Genomic DNA, 24,919 nt, shown 5'->3' with positions numbered 1-24,919 from the left:
TTTTTTTCAGTAAATAAGCTATGTTGCTAGGTTTACTGTCTACAACTATTACCAAGTTTTTCTTATTTAATGATTTTCCTACACAACCTATTTAAAGGCATAATTTGTGCATTTATTATACATATTTTATATATATATATATATATATATATATATATAAATATATATAAAAAAAAATGTACACACACGTACTGGTTGAGATTTTGATCCCTTTTTGAATGTTGCTACCACTTCTGATTTATGTCTTATTGCACCATGCCAGGCAAAAGAGGATCCTTGAAGTTAAAAAGCAATTTTCTGGCTATTTCTTTGCTAAGTTCCCGATTGCATGTGGCCTGCCCTGGTGCATTAACTTTATCAGGTTAAAACCTTGTCCTGTGTCAACCAATTGCATTTGCTTTGCGTTATTTTAGCAATGTTAGCATACCTGCAGGTATCGGCTCTTTATTCATATACACAGAAGCAAAACTTGATCTAAAACTTCTGCTTCCTTCCCTAAACAACCTTACCAATTTCAGATTTCAATGGGCAAGCAGTTTCCCTCCTTAGTTTTTCAATTTATTAAATCTGAATGTTGCTTTCAGGTGCTAGAGAAGCAGACCCCCAGAACATTACTGTATTGGCCATGTGGATGATAGAGCATCCTGATGATGAGGATAGGTACTCTGGCAGGACCCCTGAGCAGTGCCAAGGTGGCTCCATCACAGTATCCAGTGGCAAATCAAGTGATCTGGCCTACACAGGGGATATTTCATCAGCGGACGCCCCAGAGATGGAAGAATGCTTTTGTGACAGGTATTGCAATTCTTTTTCTGAAATATGTTGTATACATGCAGCTGGAATGAGTGCTCACACTAAAATATTGGTGGCAATGGAAAAGCGTTTGTACAGTGTTTTGTTATACCAGCGATGTTTTATAGAGACAATAATGGGGATTATTGTTCTTTAAAAAATGGTTGTGTTGTTTTAAAGGGAGTTGCTTTCTTAGACAATTAAGAATTCTGCTTGCTACAAAGAGTTGGTTGTGCAGGCACTACCCTTTATTAAAGCAATATTTGGGCTAGTGTGTCTTAAAATAATAATAATAATATATTGTGTCTGTTGTAGCCCAGACAGCATGGAACAGGCAGAAAATGCTGGAGCCAGTAGTGGTCAACAGGCCAGAGGCAGGTCTACAGTCACCAGAAGGCAGAAGTTTGACCTGGCAGCAAGAACATTACTGGCACGAGCTGGTATGACATCTGTATATGCAACAATTATTATTATTATGACTGTATGTAGTGTTAAGGAGTTAAACGCATGTGTGTATGTTAATTGTTAAATAAAAGCAGCACCTCAAAGCACCTAGCCTATATAACAAGGTTGGACAGACTGGTCTGGGGGTTCAATTTTTTCTGAATTTTCAACAGGGAACGCCAGGAGCGAAATTAGGTGTACCATCCCAGCTGCTGATGCTGAATGTGTTATTACAGGGTCTGGCAAATATAGCTTAGGGTAATACTTGCTGATGTCAGTATGGAGCGCATAGCAGGATAGCTGACCTACAGTGCTCTGAACTGACACGCTTATGACATTACGAGATCCAGCCTTCTACCAGACTCAGGCCCAACAAAGTGGCTTGGGATTGACATTAGGAAACAAAGAGAAAAACCTAGGCCTAGAGAATGGAAAGTTAAACGTACATGGAATGGGAGAATGTACAATTGACATAACTGGATGGCAACAACATACATTGGTAGAATAGCTGAGAGAAATGGGCAAGGCGAGATAGCAACACCAAAAAAGAGAGGCATCAATACCCTGCCTCTGACACTCTCAGGTGAGAGCACCCCAAATAACAGTGATGCTCACTAACGTGGTGGAGTCTGCGGACAATTTCCAAGCACGTAGAAGTCTTTAAATAAGGTTATCAACACCATTGAGGACATACCTCTCAAAATGATTTGCTGGACAGTAAAGTGGCACATGGTTAGTAGGGTGGTTATCTGACCCTTGATCATAGGGACTGCCAGAAAGTCTGATATCTGTGTGCCATACTGTGAATACTTTTGGTCTTTAATACACACTCATACACACTCTGTACCTCCTTTTTCTTTTCAGCTGGATTATATCGTACAGTTCAGGCTCACCGCAGCCAGGGCAGGAGAGAAGGTGTCTCATTGCAACAGGAGCCTGGAGCTCTCTACGACCTTAACCTGGATGAGGAATTGGAGATTGACCTAGACGATGAGGCGATGGAGGCGATGTTCGGGCAGGACCTGGCCAGTGATAATGATATTCTAGGAATGTGGATCCCGGAGGTACTGGACTGGCCAACATGGGTGTGTGACGGCGGCTGGCGCTGCCTTAATATCTGTTCTAATCCCACAAACCTTGTAACACTGCCTAGCTTGAGATGCAAAGCATTTGTGCATGTGGAAATAATCTACAGTTTGTTTAACCAGACAGCACGTTGTTGTATTCTGTTGCCTAAGCTTTGGTGCTTTACATTGGGGAGCCTAAATCTTCCCATCTGCTTTGCAGTGAATTGATATTCTACCAAATAATTTAACTTCAGCCCTCATATGAGTGTCTCTGTGCCAGTTGCATATTTGTGGAGCCTAACTTGCAATTGAGGTGATATTGAATGGATGTATGAATTAGCATAACAATTAACATACAGATTGTCACATACTATATTTTATTGCATGAAAGCTATTGAAATTATATTCAGATCAATTATATTTCATACCCTATGTGTAAAAAAAAATAAAAAATAAATGCATTTCCCTTGTTTGGTCCTAATCCCCAGCCTTTGTACTCATTGTTTAGTTGTCCTTACATTCTTTTGCAGCACGTGTGTGAAACAGAAGACCGAGAAGAGGTGGTTATTTGTGAGCTGTGTGAGGCAAGTGTGCTCAGCTTCAATCAACACATGAAAAGATACCACCCAGGCTGTGGTCACAGTGCCAACCGTCAGGGTTATCGCAGCGATGGTTCCTATGTTGATGGGTGGTTTGGAGGAGAGTGTGGCAGCGGGAATCCCTACTACCTACTATGTGGCAGCTGCCGCGAGAAATACCTGAGTCTAAAGAGCAAGCGCAAAGCCACTGCCTCTGAGAAGTGAGAACATAAAATAATTATTATTTAAGCCGTGCAGTCACTCTTTTTTGCTAAGAATTTTGAAATAAATCATAAATAAACAATTGCAGTAGCATAGAATGTTACTTAACATTTATGTTGCTGTAGAATAGCACATTGCCCATGTATCCATTTTATATGACTGTTTTAATAAAGTCTTGATAAAGAAGAAGCTTTAAATTGTTAAAAACTGTGCTTACCATCCTCGGTTATATGAGGCAGCATGAATCTGAAGATTTACTTTGGAAAGCTGTCGTGTGCCTAATCATAGCACATCCTATTTCTTTATTTCAGGTACAAAGGACACGCTCCAGATTTAATTGGGAAGCAAGACAGTGTTTATGAAGGTAAATCGATTTAGGATGGAGAAAGAGGCAGAACTCTGCTGAACTTTAAATAGCAATAGTACAAAACACACAATGTACACTATATAATAAATATATTATAGTTTCCATCACAGTTAATTTACATTTTATTACAGAGGACTGGGACATGTTGGATGTTGATGAAGATGAAAAGCTGACCGGAGAGGAGGAGTTTGAACTTCTGGCTGGGCCTCTTGGCCTTAACGAACGCAGAATAGTACCAGAACCAGTCCAGTTCCCAGACAGTGACCCACTGGGAGCATCAGTTGCCATGGTGACAGCTACCAACAGCATGGAGGAGACGCTTATGCAAATAGGTAGCTGCGATGTCAGGTTTTTTTTCTTTTTCACTCTGTAACTTGGAGTATTATTTTACAATGTAAGTTTCAGACAATCTTGCATACTTTTCTGTTAATTAAATGAAGGAGTTTAGTTAAACTGCTGCCTGTTTTGTTGTCTCTGAATGCACAGGAAGGTTTATGGGGGGCTTGGTGAAGCCCATTGAAACCTCTGTACCACAATGGCCGTGTCTTTACAGAGCCATCAGTATGCAATCAATTTAGCAACTGTTGGTATTATTAGGAAGGAAAGAGGCAGTTACCTTTACGTTTGCATGTCTGTTATCATAGCCTATGAGTCTTGCCTGTCAACATAATGAGCATTTGCAAAATGATTAGTTATTGAGAACCCTTCTTTTGAAAAAGAAAATAATTTTCAACCTCTCGATCAACAGTATGGTGTTGCATATTACAGCTCTGAAATAAACTACGAAGTAAACAGTACACATTTTTTTTCTAATGCCCGCTCTTCACCGCAGCAGATATTATGGCTGGAGTCTGCAATAACTAGAAGCTCTCGTTGTAGGCATTGTATATGACCATTTTATTATTATTATTATCATTATTATTATATTCAGGCTGCCATGGTGCTTTGGAGAAAAGCTCTTCTGGCCGGGTAACGCTAGGTGAGCAGGCAGCGGCACTGGTTAACCCACATGACCGCGTGATGGCATTACGGAGGGTGATTGCGGCTGCTCAGGTCCTCTTAGCCCGTACCATGGTGATGCGTGCACTTTCACTGCTGTCAGTCAGGTTTGTACTTGCTATTCCAAGTAGACCAATGTTATGCTGCAGTTTGTAGTTGGCTTTATAATGTGCTTCCAATGTCCATATTTATCTTTTTATTTTCTAATGCTATCGCCTGATCATTTTCATAGGTTGTGATGCTATTCCTTTTTTATAGGATTAAAATAATCTCCCCAATAGTAGATCAGTTGGCATTTTATATTCTACTGATTAGATGTCTGTGCACCATTAGTTAAATGTCCATGTCTTACTCTGCCTCACAGTGGGTCTAGCTGCAGCCTCGCTGCGGGCTTGGAGTCTTTGGGCCTCACAGACATTAGAACATTAGTACGTCTCATGTGTTTGGCTGCAGCGGGCAGAGCCGGTCTCTCCACCAGCCCCTCCGCCACAATGTCCGTTTCTGCGGACCGCTCACGTGGACTTCACAGCAAGACCAGCAAACCCATTTCATGTCTGGCGTATTTGAGCACCGCTGTTGGATGTTTGGCATCCAGCACTCCAAGTGCTGCCAGGCTTCTAGTTCAACTCTGCACTCAGGTAATGCTGTTTCTAGCGGTGCACGGTGACAGTCATAGCAGTTTAAATATATGTAAAATGTTTCTAAGTTCACTAACCAAACTATAATATTTTTTGATGTGATCTGTATTTTCCTATTAATTTCCACACAAGGCGTGCAGTGGAGCAAATATTGCTCTATTTGAACGCGTGAAAAGTAAAATGATTGTCTCATTAAAGTATCTGTCTTTTTATTTTTGTGGTTGCATTCATGCAGAATTTGATATCGGCAGCAACAGGTATGAATTTGACTACTGTGGATGATCCGATTCAGAGAAAATTCCTACCCAGTTTTCTACGTGGCATTGCTGAAGAAAGCAAATTGGTCACATCCCCCAACTTTGTAGTGACCCAGGCATTGGTGGCTCTTCTGGCTGACAAGGGAGCAAAACTAAGACCAAACTATGATAAAGCAGAGATGGAGAAAAGAGGTATGATCCGTGTGGACTGCTGCCAAGTTTTCTTAAGTTCTGTTTGTAATTGCTGAAGTGTAGCTCTCAATAGATTATAAAATAGAAGGTGGTTTAGTGTGGTTGTTTGCCTTTGGTTAAGCCATGAAGCTAAAGCAGCGATACTTTGTCAATAGTTTAGTTTTATGGCTGGCAAAGATCCTTCTGTGGACTAGATTATGTATAGCTGTTGAGCATAATCCACATGTAACATCCATATTTTATCTGACCCATATAACTTGCTCGTGTTCCTAGATTCAGTTTGCCTTGGTACCCTGGCATCTCTATTAAAATGCTGTAATGCTGTAGGTCCCTTGGAATTGGCCAACGCGCTGGCTGCCTGCTGCCTGTCTTCGCGGCTTTCCTCCCAACACCGGCAGTGGGCTGCCCAACAGCTAGTACGCACCCTCGCAGCTCATGATCGTGACAATCAGACAGCACCCCAAACCCTTGCGGACATGGCCGGAGACCTAAGGAAGTGTTCTTACATCAAGCTGGAAGCGCACCAGAACAGGGTGAGTCTTTACTTACTTACTATGCTTTATTAACATTATTACCCTGCATTATATCTCTTCTTCAACAAGTGTGAGAATCAGATTCCCGGTGGAACAAGAAATTGCTAATTACACCATAAGTAGCTATTGTTTCTTTTTGTCTAACTTTCAGCATGGTAGTCTCCACTTCTAGGAGCCACTAGTGTTTAAATGTCGCTCTGCTAACATGAAATTGTTTGTTAAAATGTGCATTATTGAGTAGCTTAGTATTACTAACAAATTATCTTTTATATAATATGTACCGTATTTGCTCAATTATAAGTAAGTAAAAAAATTGAAAAAAATGAATTTTTTGCTTTTATTTCCTTTTATTTGCCAATCTACTGCTCAGTTATGTACATCTGCCCCCCAGCTATGCCTTATACCCCACTATATGCCACTCTGTCCCCAGATAAGCCTTATACCCCCCTATATGCCATTTTGCCCCCCCGACTCACGCATGCATGCCTAGACTGGTCCCCCATGCTCCAGACTCTCTGGTGTCAAGTGGGGGCAGTCAGTGCTGCTGGGGTTCCATGACTGAGCACCGGAGGGTCACGCCAGTGCTCCATCATGAAGCCCCAGCAGAACTGCCAGCAGAAGTTGTCTGCACGCAGACGTTTACCGGCAGCCAGAGAGGAGGATCCAGGTTTCCTGCAGCTCTGCGGGGGATCTGGATCTTAGTCTTATAGTCAGAACTCTATTTGAGGTTTGATTATAAGACGACCTCGAATAAAGGATGTATAGAACCTTGTCTTATAATCGAGCAAACGCAGTATTTTTTGTTGCCCGTTACGTACACTTATAAGATGACTGCTTCCTCCCTAAAAAGAATTACCGCTACTATCGATCTTTTTATATGTCTCTGCAACCCAAGTTTTCTTGTGTTTGTTTTTAATCCAAAGGTTCATTAAATTAGGAAGAGACTTGCTGCATTATGTATTTATTATTGTTTATTAATAGTGTTAATAGTATTAGTAATAGGGGAACAGTGCTGTACAGTGCATTACACAGGGAATAACAAACAAATAAGCAGAGATGGAACATGAGGAGATCCTTGGTCTTTATACAAGGGAGTTATGTCTAGATATTCCTTAGTACACCCGTTTATTTTTGGGAAAAGGACATTATTCTGGGGGGCGGACATTAATCTCATTGTCATTTGATTTCTTGTAGGTTATAACCTCTGTTTGGTCCAGTAAGAAGGAGTTATTAGCCACAAGTGGGAGTGATGGGACTGTTCGTGTGTGGAATGTGTCCAAGAACCAGTATTCCCTGCAGCAAACATGCATCTTCCATAAAGTGTGAGTGCAGAAACCTCTCTCCTCCTTTGTCAATTGCCACTTCCAGACGCACACAGCGACCGTTTCCTTATGTAATGGAAGAAATTGGGTTTCTTTTAGATTTGCTTTTGGATTGTATAGGAAGTTTTTACCGCGATGTTTGCAGAGAATTCCCCGCAGACTTTAGATGCAGAAGACTCGGATCACAATGATGACAACTCTTAATTACTTTCCCTTAGATAACTAACTAGGGTCCCGTCATGGACATTACAATTATGATTCCCTAACCTGTGGCACTATAGCGTGCATATAAAAACACATTTTCCTGTCAACCCTAGACCAGTTTTAACTTGTGCTTTGATCTTTTGCTAACCACTGTTTTTTGTCCTAGTGAGGGAGCAGCTGAAGAGGCTGACCCGTGCCTGTCTCCTGTATGCTGGAGCACAAGCGGGAGGTACCTGGCTGGAGCATTGGAGAAGATGGTAAACATCTGGCAAGTAAATGGTAGGATTCAACGTAAATATCACTTTATAGCACAGGTCTGTGCATTGGGCATTTTCATTATATTGTGGGGGATATACTTTGTCTTAAATCATATAATACTAGCCTATAAAAACTCGCCTTTGGCAGGCTAGATGTTAGATGTATGTTTAAAGTTGAAAGATAATTGTGCATTACTATACATGTAACTTGCATAAACACTGTACAATTAAAACTTTGATGTTATCCCCTATGAATCAGGAGGAAAGTGTCTTGTGGATGCTCAGCCTCACTGGGTGTCAGCACTTACATGGACAGAGGAGGGTCCTGAAGGTGTGTGGACTGGGGATACGCCAGGGGAGTTCTTGTTGGTTGGGCGCATGGATGGATCCCTGGGGCTCATTGAAGTTATAGATGCCTCCAGCATGCGCAGACTGGAACTGGATCACTGTTACAGGAAGGAAGGTAAGTGGCCATCACAATCATGTAAATCATGTAAACAAGTTTAAAAACACCAATGCAGTATAATCTCCTTCAAATGAGAATTAATCTTGGTACATTTTATGGTATTTTTATTGTATAATTGGATAAAGGGACCTCCCCTATTGTGTCATGCGCAACTACATGATTACGTCAGATTCATGTGACAATGCATCAGGCAGGGGGACCTCCCCATCGCATATAGCGCAATCATCTCTATACTCCCAGGGGCCATCTTGGTTCACCCTTATGAGCAGTGGGACCAAATGCACATGATCTGTCCATGTTAACAGCTTGATCACAAACAAGGGGAAATGCGAGAAAAAAAAAAGTGATATTCTGCATCTGGGAGTGTAACTGGATAAGCAACTTGAGGGCCACAAGTTGCTTGACCCAGTTCTACATCCACAGTTGCTCGTTCCTGTTATAAATATAGATTTATTATGTGTGTTTCCAGTGGCTGTGACCTGCATTGCTTGGTTCAGCGAAGATCGTCACTTTGCAGTTGGATATGCAGATGGGAAGCTATTGATTGCAAACAAGGAGCCCATGGAAAAAGGTGGAATGGATCTTATTGATGCACACAAGGTGAATGAATGAGATATTGACTAGGAACATATATCCTTTCTTATTGAAGTGTTAGAACATTTATGAAATATTTTACTGTACTTTCAACATATTGCATTTTTTAGGGAAACAGGGCGTAAGTATGACCATATATCAATGTTCAGAGATAACATTTGTGTGTGTGTGTGTATATATATATATCTCATAATCGCTGTTTTGTTCAAATTCATACATGAGATAATTTTTGTGTGTGGCTGATGGCACAAGAAGGTTACCGAGTTCAAGGTTCTCTCTGTACTAAACTGAGGGAACCACTAAAGCAAAACCACTTTATTTATATATAATACACACACACACACACAAACACTGTGAAGTATCTAAGAAGGAGCAGTGTTATTTTATGTGCTGTTGTCCCCTAATTGTTTCCTGTATTGATCTTGTTTTAGGACATGTGCACGAGCTTAAAATGGGATCCTACTGGCCAGATTCTGCTGACTTGTGCCAAAGAGGACACAGTAAAGATTTGGGGGAATTCAGCGGGGGCATGGAAACCCTGCTACTGCCTCGCTCATCCATCAGTAGTTAACACAGTAACCTGGTGCAGCCTCCCCGGAAAAGCAGACAATCCACTATTAATGCTAGGAACGTAAGTGGAATGGTCCCTTTACGTTTAAGCCTAGGCCTTGACATGAGAACCAGAGAGCATGTTTGATTGCCAACAAATCACAACGTTTGACACTCATTTTGGATGCATTCTTTTTTCATAGTGAAGGTAATGATTTGCAAATGATCTGATATGTATGATATAATGTAGAACTGCATGTCACATTGCAGGGGGTGCCAGAATGGTTTAGTGTGTGTGTGGACGGTCCCCTACTGTCATCTAGAAGAATTTCAGTCCAAATCGGCTAAGCCAGATGAGTGGAGAGAGACGACATCCAGCAAGGTAAGTGGCTCTAAAATAGGTTCTTTATTCAAAACAGTTATAGTAATTATATTTTTGTGTTTCAGGGAGCAATGGTGTCTATTTCATTTCAGGATTTATGTAACAAAACTGAGGTGGCACGTTGTGTGTACAAGCTTCGTGGTCACATTACCCCCGTGCGTACTGTGGCTTTCAGTCCTGATGGATTAGCTCTGGTTTCTGGAGGACTTGGGGGTCTTATGAACATTTGGTCCTTAAGGGTAAGAACAGTTGTTGAATTAATTGGGAATAGCACTTGCCATATGCAGCTACTCATTTTAGCCCTTATCAGGGGAACTAAAGACTGCGCCAAAATAGTTTTCAGAAATATAATGATACGTATGATAATATAAAATAATTTGGTGGTTTGTTTAAAGATTAGTTTGGTGGCAGCTAGTTTTACACAGTCATAGAGACATGAGTTTGTCCATCTGTAGCAGGCAGATAGCACGATTTGAGTTTAAACTTGTGATACTTTCTGTCCTGTGTAATGGTTTAAGTATATTGAATGAAACATTTAATTTGAAAAATATTCCTCCTGACGTCTCTATTTTAGGATGGTTCCGTCCTACAATCTGTTGTCACTGGCTCTGGAGCCGTTACAACCACAGTCTGGATTCCTCAAGTTGGAGTAGCGGCCTGTTCCAACAGATCAAAGGTAATTTTTAGCTGACCTGCTTCTAGAGAGCCGGTGAAAACTAGAGATTTATTCAGACACCATGGGGTTGGGTGCTGAGTTTTATGGTAGCATTAATAGATGCGTCAGAACTCAAGGTATGCACATTTTTTCATAGAGAAACGCATAATTTTAATATCTGTTATAATGATCTCCATTTATAAATTTATATATTATAAATAAATAAATAAATAAGAAAAACTAGCTGTCCCTTGTAAAAGTGCTGTAAAAATTTCACCATATTTTACATATTATTTTTTTTAGTAAATTAGATAATGTGAAACCCACAATATATAATGTGTGCAGGTACAGTAAATGAGAGAAGAAACATAAACATTGCAGAGATGTTAAAACAGCCATTGTCACAAAGGGTATTTGAAACAAGAAAAAACTTTTGTCTTTAAGGGGTTAATAAATATATATAATGTTGGTAGGGAAAGCCACACATTCCTCACTTTGTAGCCATGAATTTTGTGTTTTGTCATAAAAAGTAGGGGTATTTGTGATGTACAGATTGGAATTTGTGTAAAATTACATGATGCGAGTGTTAGGAGTATCTGTATCTGTATCGGCTTGCATGGTTGAAGGAGAAAAAATATTTTCTTTTAGCCTTAAATACAGTGCTGTATACAGTAATGTAGTTTAGCATTGAAGAAAGTCTAGGTTTATTTCATTTTTTTCAAATAAAGTTCCTTTATCCATCAGACATGATATTTTGGTTTACTTTCCCTGCTAAAACACCATACTTGGGTGATTCTTTATGGCAATACTATTGAAGTCTGTTCCTCTATAGATTTTCATCAGCCAGAGTGTCCAGCTGGATGATTAAGACCAAGTCATTCCATTGTTCGCTATATGCAGTATGATAAGGAGTCAGGGGGTTTTGTCTAAGAGATTAATCTAAAATGGTTAGAACATATAGCACATACACAGCATGTGTTACATGTTGAATTATGTAAAAACTAGAATGGTTTTAAAAAGGAGAAAACGATACAATCGTTTTCAAAATTCATTTTTAATGTGATACCAAATCCTTATGTATTAGTCAATTTGGTTCTAACCAAAATCAGAAGAACTTTTATAGTTTTATTTTGAACTTGTATATGGGGCAGAATGATGTAACACTGCCTGTTTTCATAAGCGTATGTTCATAGTACCTAAATTCTGTATGTATCATACCCCGTCACAGGATGTTCTAGTTGTGAATTGTACTCCAGAATGGATATCATCCAATCACATCTTAGCAACTTGTAGGACTGCACTGAAGCAGCAGGGGATTGTGGGACTGAACATGGCTCCGTGCATGCAGACGTTCTTGGAGCGTCTTCCCGTCATGCTTCAAGAACAGTACGCATATGAAAAGGTATGTCTCTCAGTGTCTCCTGTGTGATTCATTACTAAACATCCCTATTGCGTTTTAATGAGTCCTGTAGCTGGAATTTTCTAGCAGTCAGTTGTGAAATTTGCGAGCTTTATACTACGTAAAGCAAAAACGTATGCTGTTGTGAATGTGTTAAACGTATTATCAGCTTGTGTTTGGGTTACAGTATACAGCACTTGCCTTGTTTTTTATTCTTCGTATCCAGAGGGTGATGTGTGGCTATGGAGTGTTTACCAAGTTTGTCTGTAATGTGTTTGCTTTATGTTGTTCAGGAGTGGTGTTTATAAATATGTTTATAAATGTTTCTATGGTACACCCAATCTATGTTCTGCTGAGCTGATTCTATGAAATGCCTGAAACTATCCTCTGCATGAAGTGTGTCCCTTGTTTTACAGCCACATGTGGTGTGTGGGGATCAGCTGGTTCATAGTCCCTACATGCAATGCCTTGCATCGCTAGCAGTTGGGCTGACATTGGAACACCTTCTGTGCAGCGCTCCGCTCCCTCCTCACCACCGCTCAGTGCCTCCGGATCCAGCCTCATGGAACGCTGCAGAATGGGCCTGGCTCGATTGCTTCTCTACCACCATTAAGGCCGCTGATGCCCTTGCTAGGGGTGCACAGTTCCCAGAATCCTTCACCGTCCCTGACCTGGAGCCAGTCCCCGAGGAGGAACTGAGGCTCCTAATGGTATGGTCTCTAGACATAAGTACTTAACCACTTTTTGTTCTTTAAATACAATTCCAGCTGTTGTATTAAATAGAATACCAAGCTGCTGGTCGTTTAACTGCTCATTGAATTATGAAATTTGTCCCTAAATAATATGATAGCTAGTTTATTTTAAATAGCTTATGATAAATTATATTCCGTTCAGCTTTATCTGTATGGATACATATTTATTTGGCATTAGGTGTTTGTGAAGCATTACCAAAGAAGAAAAAATGGCTCACATCTCGGTTCTTTAATCTCACTACTAGGAATATTATTGGTCTGGCTCTCAATGTTTTGTTTCTTACAGGATAATAGCAAATGGATCAACGGCATAGATGAACAAATAATGTCATGGGCCACATCCAGGCCAGAGGTGAGTAAATGCATTAACCGTCTGTTAAATCTTATTGTCTTTTGAAGAAGAGCAACAGGAAAAAATGTCATATTTAGTGCCAACTGTAGAAAAGAAACCTGTAATTTCAGTTTGCTCTTAAATTTGATCAGCCAACTCACATAAACCTTCATAAAGCCTTTTTTTATTTTTACAGACTTTAACACTTTCTGTGTCAGAGCGATGAGCTCAATAGCATAGCAATACACTGACACTTGCATAGCTAAAATACATAAACAGATAAACACTTGTCTTCTTGAGGCAGTCATGAATATGTCACTTGGCAGGACTGGCATCTTGGAGGCAAATGTGACGTGTTTCTGTGGGGAGCTGGGCGCCACGGGCAATTGGCAGAGGCCGGCAGGAATGTGATGATCCCGTCAGCAGCTGCTTCCTTCTCCCAAGCACAGCAGGTACCACTTTGACAAAGTGAATGCCAACCTCGTAATAGATTTCAAGCTCTTAGGCCCCTCTTCTCCTTCTGTACCAGTACATCTTAACGTTTGTTATGGTCAGTTTTGTATATAGTGATTTTTTAAGTTTTACTTTTCACTGACCCCCTATTGTAATAGAGCTACAAAATCCACTGGCACTCTGTAAATAAATGTAATTGGGGGCAATGTATATGTTAGAGATTGTCTAAGGGAAAAAATGAGTGAATGCGTGTGGCCTTTCTTTGTGTTCCTACGCACATTTAACTTTTGCCTTCCCTTGATGATTATTATTAACCCAGTATGTTGTCTCATTTTTAGGCGATCTGTGGCCAGAACTGCACTTTTGTGATCCAGGCCAATGGCACTGTGTTAGCCTGTGGTGAGGGGAGCTACGGACGCCTTGGGCAGGGAAACTCTGATGATCTCCATGTACTTACTGTTATCTCTGCTCTGCAAGGTAAATAGGCGCCCAAGAAAGCTAGATTTAGCTGTAGTCACTTGCTTGACTCGCTCTAGAATTTGGAAAGAAATCTCTAATATGAAAGCTCTTTTTTTATTTTGCTATTTCTGTTTCTACATTTTTGTCTGCTACTACTCGTTAATTTATTTGCATCTTGATGTCTAGTCTTTTGTTGAAGCCAACATTTTATTGAGCCAACATAAGAAAAGATTAACATATTTTTTTAGATGGAAACCAGATGAGACCTCTGAGCCCCTAAAAGCGTATGACACAAGAGTTGTGGTTTCAGCTCCCTCGCTTTACTATTCATTGTACTGGAACAACACTGGCAAGCTCTTCAGACGTGCATAATTCAGAGGGCAACAAGTCTTTGAAGAAATCCCACAGATTTAGCTAGACATTATACAGGGCCAGTCAAACTCTCCTGGGCCACCATCAGGGGGATATAACCGGTATCCCTGCTTGGCCGTAAGGTACAAGAGCCCCTAGCACCAGCTACAACCACCCCCCCTTCCCAGAAATACTGCTAGGCCGGCCACATCTCCTTAAGCCCTAAACACTGAGAATATGATGTCATTTCCTGGCATTCAAAATAGCATGTGAGGGAGCAGAAGAGCTCACTGTATATACACATACACACACATGTGATGGTGTGTGTGTGTGTTACTGTATGGCATTAGCATGAATGTGTATATCCACATGTAGTGTTAGTGTGTGTGTGTGTGTGTTACTGTAAGGTCATGATGTGGATATGTGTGTGTCTGTTTATGGTATAGTGTTAGTGTGTATGTGTGTGTTAGTATTGGTGTTAGCATGTGAATTTGTGTGTTGGCGTATGGTGGTGTTGTGTTGGGGAGAGCCTAGAGTCAGTGGCCCCCAGGAGGGGGGAGGGGAGGAGCAAAAGAAAGACTGTATGTGTACAGTGATAGTGAGTGGGTGTTAAAGCGAGTTTTGTGTTAGTATGTATGTGTGATATGGGGGCCTTGAAAAAAATACTGCACCCAGGCACCATTAACGCTAGGCTTTCCCCTGTTCTCCTAAGGTGTGTTTATGGGAGGATCTTAAGGCAAAGTGATGGGTGGAGCAATCTGGTGAGACAGTAGACTGGTCATGGGGAGGGCTGATGGGAGGAGCAGAGGTGCCCTGGCGTTAAGCATGTGACTTTATATCTTTTCTGTGTTAGTTCAGTAAAAGGTAAAAATACTCAATGTTCCCATCAGCTAATATGATTTTATCTGTTTTCCTCATATGGCAGAAGAGACCAGAAAACTATATGTAGCGCTACATTGTATTAGACAGACATAAAAAATGTATATCAACCTCGACTAAAGGCTTCATTATCTCTTGGGGTAAAATGCTATATACAAATGCTTATTGTGCAAGAAACAAGAGCTTTCAAAACCAGACAGTGGATGACCGATTACCTGCATCTGACTGGATTGTCACTTGTGCTTTTTCTTGTCACAGGGTTTGTGGTGGCTCAGCTGGTGACCTCCTGTGGTTCAGATGGACACTCTATGGCTCTAACAGAGAGCGGGGAGGTGTTCAGCTGGGGAGACGGGGATTACGGAAAACTGGGCCACGGAAACAGCGACCGTCAGCGGCGTCCAAGACAAATTGAGGCGTTGCAGGGGGAGGAGGTGGTGCAGGTATGTGATCGTGTTATTAACGATGCAGGATAGTGGAGCCTGCTTATTAGGATTGAGTTATCAGAGATGTCTAGAAAATTTACAGAAAATAAAATCTATAGATTGAAGAATCAGGAAAATGGATGCATCCATTGTTTAATTATGAAACGTAATGGTGACATTTACTCTTGGGGTGGGTCATTTAGCTAGGACAGCTATATGGGACTGGTAAGAGATGAATTAGTAGCAACCAGGTTATATGGGCTTTCAGGTTGCTCACTATGGGTGACATTAGGTTTTAGTAAATATGAGATTATTGTGATGGAATTAATTGGTGATGTGTACACTGCCAGATGTCGTGTGGCTTCAAGCACTCAGCAGTGGTGACGGCAGACGGGAAGCTGTTTACATTTGGAAATGGAGACTATGGACGGCTGGGCTTGGGAAATACATCCAATAAGAAACTACCTGAGCGGGTGACTGCCCTGGAGGGATTTCACATTGGACAGGTACACCATATTATTCTAGTACTGCTAGAGGAAGAATTTGCACTTCTCATATACAGAGAAGACCTTGGTGGGTTTTCAGTGTGCTTTATGTGATGTCAGTCCGGTCGGTGTAAATAAATGTAAATAAACGTTCTGTGTTATTGGTTATTCCATGAACATTGTTAGTAAGAGGCAACATAATAATGCACAATACAAAAACCCCAACATTAGCGTATCGCATTTGTTTCTGAGTGTCTAGATGTTAGAGCACAATAAATATTAATAATACAAGCTAATAGAAATTACCCTCTAACATGCATGTGAGCTTGCAATATAACCTTAATCGCACTTTCATACAAAGTTCCTAGCAAGAATAGTGGGCTTATGAGGACCCCGCTCACAAACGTACTTTGTAAAATAATTTATTTAATATGGTTAATTGAGACAAAAGTATGGGACTATGTTAGTATGTGCTTCTAAATTTCTTTGCACTGGCATGTGGGACCAGTACATATACATTTGCAAAATACTTGCTCAGTGTGGGATTAGTAAATATCACAAGCTATACTGTGTATGTGTTAAACTTTTAAAACAAGCATTTAAAGAATTGGTGATAGTAAACACATTTAAAGTCTAATGTTAGCCTGACGGGCATTGTTAATAATTTGGCAGTACAATACTTGGCATTAAATATTAATCATCTTGTAATAATTGCTAGTGAGCACCATTCCTATTTTGGCAGACATGTTGCAGTCATTTCCTTTGCCATTTTGTGGTGTTGTGTTTACGCCCAGGGAAAATCCCCGAATGGGGTGTATATAGGTGATGGCAGGTCTACACTACCAAGTATGCTGGAGATGTGTGATATTTTAAGGTTCCCTTTACTTCTACATCTTATCTGCTATCTTAGATTAAGGAGCCTGCCACTGATTTGTACTGGCTCTTCTGGCATTTACGTCTATCATTTTGTTGCAGGTTGCTTGTGGACTCAACCACACACTGGCCGTCTCAGCTGATGGCATGGTGGTTTGGGCTTTTGGAGACGGAGATTACGGAAAACTTGGACTGGGAAATTCAACAGCCAAATCTTCCCCACAGGTGTGAAAAGTGGAAATATATACATGGAAGCTTAAGATCATAGTGAATCCTAGGACGTATATTCTAATGGCAAATGAGAAAAAGAAATCAAAGTGATGTTCATGGTGCAACGTTATTGGATTTGCTTTGGTCTTTTTCTATTGCAATGTTAAATAAAATTATATCATTACTACAGGCTAATTTTTTCATTTTCATGCGTATATAACAGATCATTAAAACACTTAATCTTGAAATCCTGTGCATATGCTAAAGCATTTGCTACATTTTGATACAAAATTACATTTTTTATAGTTGTTGTAATTGAATGTATTATAGTTGTTGTAATTGAATGTATTATTTGCCAGGAATACTTTGGATAATAATTGCAACTTGCACTCCCTTTGCAGAAAGTGGACATTCTGTGTGGAATTGGCATAAAGAAGGTAGCTTGTGGGACACAGTTTTCAGCAGCACTCACCAAGGATGGACATGTCTACACATTTGGCCAAGGTTCATATTTACAATGTTATGCCCACTTTTAGATTTTATCAAATTTAAAGAGACAGCAACTGCATAGCCCATTACTGATACATTTCAGATAGCTATCTTCACTTTGTTTTTTAAATCCTGTCCATCTTGATTAATAATAAATGCGTACTTTGCACTATATTCCCATTGCAGACCGTTTGATTGGTTTGCCTGAAGGACGAGCTCGTAATCACAACCGCCCTCAGCTGGTGCCAGGACTACTTGGGGTCTTTATTGAGGATATTGCTGTGGGAGCGGAGCATACATTGGCTCTCTCGTCATCTGGTGAAGTGTATGCTTGGGGAAGTAATTCCGAGGGACAGGTGCGTACCCACATCATACGCTATAAAGGAACAAAGTTACCCTCAGAACTGAGGTTGATGATTTCAATAACAGTCTGGTTGTATTGACTAGAAATGTATTGTAAACATCTGGTACTTAATGGATCGTGTCTTTTAGCTTGGCCTAGGTCACACCAACCATGTGCGCGAACCGACTCTTGTCACAGCATTGCAGGGAAAGAACATCCGCCAAATTTCTGCTGGTAGATGTCATAGTGCAGCGTGGACCGCATCGCCTGTACCACCTCGAGCACCAGGTAACTAACAGCCTCTGGAAAGTAGGCTTATCTCTTCGTGATGTCATCTACATTGATATGGGACACACTTGGTATAAAAAATCCCATGTAAGGACTTTAACAATGCATTATGCAGTGTCACCTGGAGGAGAAACTCAGCTAGGTTGTCCCTTTATAATGGATACTTAATATTGTAGGGTGAGATTTCTCATCTCGCAGCTTAGTGTGTGGTAAATAAATCCCAGTATGAATGCTGACCAACTTTACCCATGTATGCTATTTGTTTGCGTTTTATCTTTTAATTAAGTGTAATTTTTGTACCTTCAGGTGTTGCAGTACCATTACAGTTGGGTCTCCCTGATGTCGTCCCACCCCAGTATAGCTCACTAAAGGATATATGCACCCACACAGTGCGAGCTAGGCTGCGGCTTCTATACCACTTTTCTGACCTCATGTACTCTTCCTGGAGGCTTCTAAACCTCAGTCCCAATAATCAGGTATGAAAATGGTAAATGTAAGATGGATTGTAAGTACCGACAGGTACAAAACCAGGGGGCCCAGTCCCTCACTAGCCATCAAGCAAAAACTCGACCACAGACCCCCATCCCCGCCCTGCTGCACAATGGACTGGTTGCAAGGGAGAACTTTGATTCAATCCCCCCCCAACCGGTCTATTTCTGCTATGAAGGCTGTGCAATATAGCTGCATGTGTGTGATTATAAATAAAACATGCAGAAATAGTAACAGCCTGTGGTTGTGGACCAAAAAAATCCAAGCAGATATCTCAACCATCCCCAACGTAAGAGAAAATATCAATTATACAGTATTTAAGTGCGTGTATATGTATATAGCGTGGTCACTAATATTTATGTATTAGTGTATGTCTGTAAGACTAAACATGCATACCGTTTTGATCTCTGTTGTATGCATTTTCTAGCTATATAGCTATCTAGTATATAGGTGGCCGGTTCCCCTTAAACTTTTGTATAAAAAATATGTAGTTTGAAGGTAATAAAATGTGGGGGGTTTGGTAAGTAGGATCCTGTTTGAGAACTGTCGATTACCTAAAAATACACTGCAGCATTATAACCAGTCATTTATATTACAGTATGTATTTTTCAGTAGACAGTTATTACTTGGAATAAACTTTTTTATGTGATTTTGTTGATAATTATGTATGTTGTCCTTACAGAGCAGTACATCTCATTATAATGCAGGCACATGGGGTATTGTGCAGGGCCAGCTCAGGCCACTACTGGCTCCAAGAGTTTATACTCTACCCATGGTCAGATCCATAGGAAAAACCATGGTTCAGGGAAAAAATTACGGACCTCAAATTACAGTCAAGAGGATCTCCACCAGGTACGTGGTTGTATATTAAGCTAGCCCCTCTAGCAGTGTTCTGGCTTATAGAAAAAAAATATTTAAATGTAAGTGGAATCAGATTCATCTTGAAAGAGAACACGATTTCTTTGCCTTGAGGGTGAAGACTTTCCTCTTGTTCACACTTCAGAAACATGGTAAAAAATAGTGCTCAGTTTTCTACCAACATCCTTATTGTGATTGTCTCTCCTCAGGGGCCGAAAATGTAAACCCATCTTCGTGCAAATTGCTCGGCAAGTAGTGAAACTTAATGCCTCAGATTTGCGACTTCCATCCCGGGCCTGGAAAGTGAAGCTTGTTGGAGAGGGAGCTGATGATGCTGGAGGGGTATTTGATGATACCATCACTGAAATGTGCCAAGTGAGTAACCCATGTGGTTTAATACCCTCTTGTTAACTTTATTCAGGACTTATATAAATAACCTTTTGTTCAGGGGCTTAAAAGGGACACTCCAGACATCATTATATGCACTTTAATTCAAGTTTTATATGCTGATTTCTATTTGTCAAGATGTTCTAGTTGTTTCTATTGTCTTTTCAGGAACTGGAAACGGGAGTAGTGGATCTTCTTATTCCATCACCAAATGCTACCACTGAAGTGGGATATAACAGGGACCGGTAAGATATTTGCATCAGTAGGCAAACATGCTTTTGGCACTGTCAGCAAAGCTTACTACTATCCTGTGCCCTTTAAGTAGCTTTAATTTGTTTTCTTATTGGGAAAACAGAAGATGATTACTCCTGCAACTTAAAACAGACTGGATTTTTCATTTATCAAATATCAATCAGATCCTACATTTATTATATCTTTTTTTTTTTTTTTTTTTTATAGCGTTCTTTACCATTGATAACACTATATATAATAATAAATATATAGCCTTATCAATGTTAAAGAACACTATAAAAAAAAAAAAAAAAAGCTGAACACCTGGTCAGCATGGATAACCTATTCTACCTGGGCAAAAGAGATGGATTTCAGCCATATTTGCTTTAAAGTGCTGTAGTCTATAGTTGGCATGTTCCGTAACTTGTAACTGTATATTTTAAGTTCAGAAGCTGTTTATAATTTTAACTAGATAATGAAGCGGACACAGTGGATAATTGAAACCGATAATTTTTACATATGAAAATTCTTTATACCCCCAAATGTTGTTTACAAACTGTTCTACTGGGGTTTTCCCCTTGACTGCCTAATTGTCATGACTAAATATGGGTTGGGAAAAAATATTCCAGCTTTACTTAGTCTGACCCAGACTTTTGTTTCTGCTCATTGCAAAACTTAAACATAGTGGAAATTGCTTTTGTTTCAAAATGAAAGAAAAATCACCCTGGGGGTGCCAAATCAACATGGTATCCGTGTTCCTCTAAACAATGACACTGTCCACGGGTTCTGTATCATTTAGATTACCTGACATTTGCAACAATGCCTTTTCCAGGCTAAAGGGCAAAATGCCAGTAAAATTGCCTCTAGTGCGTGACACTGGTTATTAATCATTTATACTCAACAGTGTAGTTTGAGTAAGTGGGCATTTTGCTGTTAAACGTTAAAAAGCAGCTAAAGCCATTACTGCGCTTCTTTCATTTGAAAACAATGCAATGACATACTGTGTTACTCACTTAGTTACCCAAGTCTGTCTTCACCCACCCTGCAAGCTAGCTAGAAAATACATAGATCAAATAACATTTCTATGTAATGGCATACAGATATAAATGCTTAAAAGTGCCTCTCGCGCATCATTCCACCGGTACATTGTTCATGTGCACATCAAACTGACTTACGTATAGCCTGTATATTTCCACGGTTATTGGCATTATGTGTAGATGTCCAAAAGAAGCAGGACTGAGCTAATTATATGACTATTTTTCAACAGTCTGAGCAAAAGGGGGCTATAGTTGCATTTTTTCAGTGCAAGGGTTGACCTAGCTAAATACTTGACAATCAGAACTGTTTTATTCTATTATTTTAGGTTCCTATTTAATCCATCAGCAGGGTTGGATGAACATCTCATGCAGTTTAAGTTTCTGGGGATCCTGATGGGTGTAGCCATCCGTACAAAGAAGCCCTTAGACCTACACTTGGCCCCGCTGGTTTGGAAGCAGCTGTGCTGTATCCCACTGATGCTAGAGGACTTGGAGGAAGTAGATCTGCTGTACGTACAGACGCTCAATAGCATTCTTCACATTGAAGACAGCGGCATCACCGAGGAGACCTTCCATGAGGTAGAGCCAAACATGTAGTCAGTACTTGTCCGACTGGCTAACCTAAAAATGAGCATGTCTGTAACTCGCAAATCACAGTTTCAGGAATGTTTACTTTCAATATCAGTAGTGACAAAATTCACATAGTGATTGTGTGATGTATTTGCATGACAATCCATAGAATCCAAAACAGGTACCGTAGTAGAGGTTGGCAAACCAGTCGGTGTATGAGGCAAGCTAAGTCAACGCCTTGTGACGCTTAGACTGGGCTCAGAAGAGCCTCTTGCGAACAAAGCCAGATTTTCCTGCAGCTGGAAAGTATATGTGAGTCCCCATATGGACCATACATTGATCAAGATGAGCCGGCTCATGCTCCTCCTTTGTTCACATGCCATGCAGACACAGGAATTCCACTGTAGCCAATCCCAGCTTGCTCATTTATAGTGAGAATGACTATATTTTTTAGCGTCTTACCTTATTTGCACCAAGGTACCGTGGTATAGATAGAATGAGTTAAATCTAGAAAACTGAAATACTTGGTTATTTTATTGTGTCCTGTTTCCAGATGATCCCCCTTGATTCCTTTGTGGGTCAGAGCGCTGATGGTAAAATGGTGCCCATTATCCCTGGAGGGAATAGCATCCCACTGACCTTCTCTAACCGCAAGGAGTATGTGGACAGAGCCATCGATTATAGGCTACATGAGATGGACTGGCAGGTGAGAAAATACAGCCGGCTGTTAGGGATGTCTGTGAGTACGGGCGAGATGCCTAGGGCAGGAATAAATAAAAGGTGGTGAAAGAATCTAACTGGCAGAACTAGTTTAGCATTATTATGTTGATGGCTACAACTCTTAAAGAGGGAATCGTGCATTTCAGCACTCTGTAGGGGTTGAAAAAAAATGCCGCATCTGGGAATGGAACAATTAGTCTGCAATGTAGCACACGTGATCTGTTCTTGCTGTACTTTACAGGTAGCAGCGGTGCGAGAGGGCATGTCATGGATTATTCCAGTTCCTCTCCTCTCCCTTCTCACTGCCCGCCAGCTAGAGCAAATGGTGTGTGGGATGCCAGAAATCTCTGTGGATGTCCTAAAGAAGGTGGTGCGCTATCGAGAAGTTGATGAGCAGCATCAGCTAGTGCAGTGGTTCTGGCAGACGCTGGATGAATTCTCTAATGAAGAGAGGGTCCTGTTCATGAGGTTCGTCTCGGGCAGATCCAGACTCCCAGCTAACACTGCAGACATCTCTCAGCGCTTCCAGATCATGAAGGTTGATAGGGTAAGAAAACAACTCAAGGTTCAAATGTTCTGTCTTGTTGGATCATCTGTTTCTTTAACTGTGAGCTTGATTGTGGTGGGATAGAGTTGAACTGAAGAAGCGTTTACAGTTCTGAGAGCAAAACAAAGCGACCAAGTTTGTATTTGGAACAGAGTTTTAGGTGCAAAAGTTGTTGGTAGCAAATTACAGCTGGAGAAAAGTCTAGTCAGAGTTTTACTTACAAGTTATTTTGAGAGGTAACTTAAGCAAAAGATTGAAGAGAGTAGTGTTTGAAGATCTTAATTTGTACTGAGATTTGCAAGCTAATAACCTCCTATGAAGTTTGTTATATGGCTCCTTATACCATAAAATTCTGCTTTCAAAAGATAAAATATTTAAACACTCTAGAAACTCTAGTTTCATTTTTTTTAAGTCACTACTTTAGTGTGGAAAATTAATTTAGTCGATATTAAAAATTATATGGGCAATAGATTTTACATCTTCAAGCCTGTTTGTCTCATTTAAGCAAAAGTTAACTTGACAGCCATTTCATTCTTTCTTACATAAAATGTTCCTTTAGCGCAGTTCTTGGCATGAAAGAATTTCGTGTTCCAGTAAAGGCAACAAATGCCACTCTGTTTTTGCAAGACGGGTTACACTTAGAGTACTGCTGAGCTAGAGACGGCAGAGTATTGCTGAGAAAAAGGATAAAATAAATGCTTATTGAGATGGTACATGGAACGTTTTTAAAATGCATAACCTCCTAAAGAAATGTAATTACACATTGTCACTCACGCCACTCTTCCCACAGCCTCACGACAGTCTGCCTACCTCACAGACCTGTTTCTTTCAACTACGGCTCCCTCCGTACTCCAGCCAGCCGGTGATGGCCGAACGTCTGCGCTATGCAATCAACAACTGCAGATCCATTGACATGGACAATTACATGCTGTCCCGCAATGTGGACAATACAGAAGGTTCTGACACAGACTACTGAGCCCTTCCCCTACCACCGCCACACCTGCTCACTCGTGCTGATGAAGAACAGGCATTTTACAAAATACAGTGTAATTTTTTTTATCGACTTAAAAATGTATTTCATTTTTCCCAGATCATTGTGAAATATAACGCAGTGAATTTGTCCCTCCCTCACTCGATTGAGTATTAATAGGTTGCATGGAGAGCAGACTTTCTGTTAAAGGACAGGGTAATGGGCCTGGGGCGTTGGCAGTGTTTTTTTCCCCCCTTTTCTTTTGAAGCCCACCCTGCCCGGTGTACTTGAAACGTTATACATTGGTGCACTTATTGTTCATCCCAAATGAACAGTTTTACATAAATATTCCTATTTATTTTGTTTTAATTTGAAAATTGCCTGTGCAGGATTAGAAATGCAGAAAATTAATAAAATGTGCTGAAGGCGCCACTTGCTGTACTTTTAGCATTTGTGTGTAAAGCTGGACGCATCTTCTCAGTGAAATATATCCAAAGCAAGGTCTGTTAAACATCTCCGTGGATATATACACTAAGGATGCACGTTATGTTTACACTGAACTATATTATAAAAAAAAATAAAAAACGACTAGGATTTCACAAGAACTCAGTATATGTAATAACCGCAAAGTAACTGTAAAAGCAACTTTTCAGAAATGTGTTGGGTCAATATTGTTTTCATTAGTTCTCAGAGCTCAAACAATCTAGCGGTTTAGTGACAGGGGATCTGCCCGGTGGGTAATGTCTGGTCAGGAAGGACTGGTCTTCACTTGTAGGGTGGCCACCTGTGATTTAATTGGGAGATGTCTATAGATGATGATTTCATGTGAAGTAACCCACAAACTCTTCCCATTATCCT

General features: G+C 40.4%; 1 protein-coding gene across 1 annotated transcript in view; it reads left to right on the top strand.

Moving 5' to 3' along the window:
• LOC149298646 (putative E3 ubiquitin-protein ligase HERC1) overlaps positions 1-24,067 on the top strand; it is a 57,075-nt gene extending 33,008 nt beyond the window's left edge. Inside the window, exons 41-77 of the mRNA XM_089487120.1 lie at positions 585-795; positions 1,108-1,232; positions 2,101-2,321; positions 2,834-3,102; positions 3,415-3,467; positions 3,602-3,802; positions 4,402-4,576; positions 4,834-5,107; positions 5,343-5,556; positions 5,884-6,089; positions 7,284-7,411; positions 7,782-7,894; positions 8,132-8,335; positions 8,808-8,938; positions 9,364-9,563; positions 9,752-9,863; positions 9,956-10,102; positions 10,438-10,539; positions 11,747-11,920; positions 12,334-12,627; positions 12,956-13,021; positions 13,327-13,452; positions 13,792-13,930; positions 15,401-15,582; positions 15,915-16,070; positions 17,025-17,147; positions 17,534-17,636; positions 17,808-17,977; positions 18,114-18,252; positions 18,559-18,728; positions 19,424-19,593; positions 19,809-19,974; positions 20,155-20,231; positions 21,581-21,833; positions 22,378-22,530; positions 22,786-23,091; positions 23,882-24,067. Of these exons, the coding sequence (XP_089343246.1) occupies positions 585-795; positions 1,108-1,232; positions 2,101-2,321; positions 2,834-3,102; positions 3,415-3,467; positions 3,602-3,802; positions 4,402-4,576; positions 4,834-5,107; positions 5,343-5,556; positions 5,884-6,089; positions 7,284-7,411; positions 7,782-7,894; positions 8,132-8,335; positions 8,808-8,938; positions 9,364-9,563; positions 9,752-9,863; positions 9,956-10,102; positions 10,438-10,539; positions 11,747-11,920; positions 12,334-12,627; positions 12,956-13,021; positions 13,327-13,452; positions 13,792-13,930; positions 15,401-15,582; positions 15,915-16,070; positions 17,025-17,147; positions 17,534-17,636; positions 17,808-17,977; positions 18,114-18,252; positions 18,559-18,728; positions 19,424-19,593; positions 19,809-19,974; positions 20,155-20,231; positions 21,581-21,833; positions 22,378-22,530; positions 22,786-23,091; positions 23,882-24,067 (6,239 nt within the window). The remainder of the gene's footprint in view (positions 1-584; positions 796-1,107; positions 1,233-2,100; positions 2,322-2,833; positions 3,103-3,414; positions 3,468-3,601; positions 3,803-4,401; positions 4,577-4,833; positions 5,108-5,342; positions 5,557-5,883; positions 6,090-7,283; positions 7,412-7,781; positions 7,895-8,131; positions 8,336-8,807; positions 8,939-9,363; positions 9,564-9,751; positions 9,864-9,955; positions 10,103-10,437; positions 10,540-11,746; positions 11,921-12,333; positions 12,628-12,955; positions 13,022-13,326; positions 13,453-13,791; positions 13,931-15,400; positions 15,583-15,914; positions 16,071-17,024; positions 17,148-17,533; positions 17,637-17,807; positions 17,978-18,113; positions 18,253-18,558; positions 18,729-19,423; positions 19,594-19,808; positions 19,975-20,154; positions 20,232-21,580; positions 21,834-22,377; positions 22,531-22,785; positions 23,092-23,881) is intronic.
• Positions 24,068-24,919: the final 852 nt, after the last annotated feature.

The sequence above is a fragment of the Sceloporus occidentalis genome, unplaced genomic scaffold (genome assembly GCF_023333645.1).
Source record: "Sceloporus occidentalis isolate IW3139 unplaced genomic scaffold, rSceOcc1.0.p SCAF_31, whole genome shotgun sequence".
Taxonomy (NCBI): domain Eukaryota; kingdom Metazoa; phylum Chordata; class Lepidosauria; order Squamata; family Phrynosomatidae; genus Sceloporus; species Sceloporus occidentalis.
This window is presented reverse-complemented; position numbering and strand designations above follow the sequence as displayed.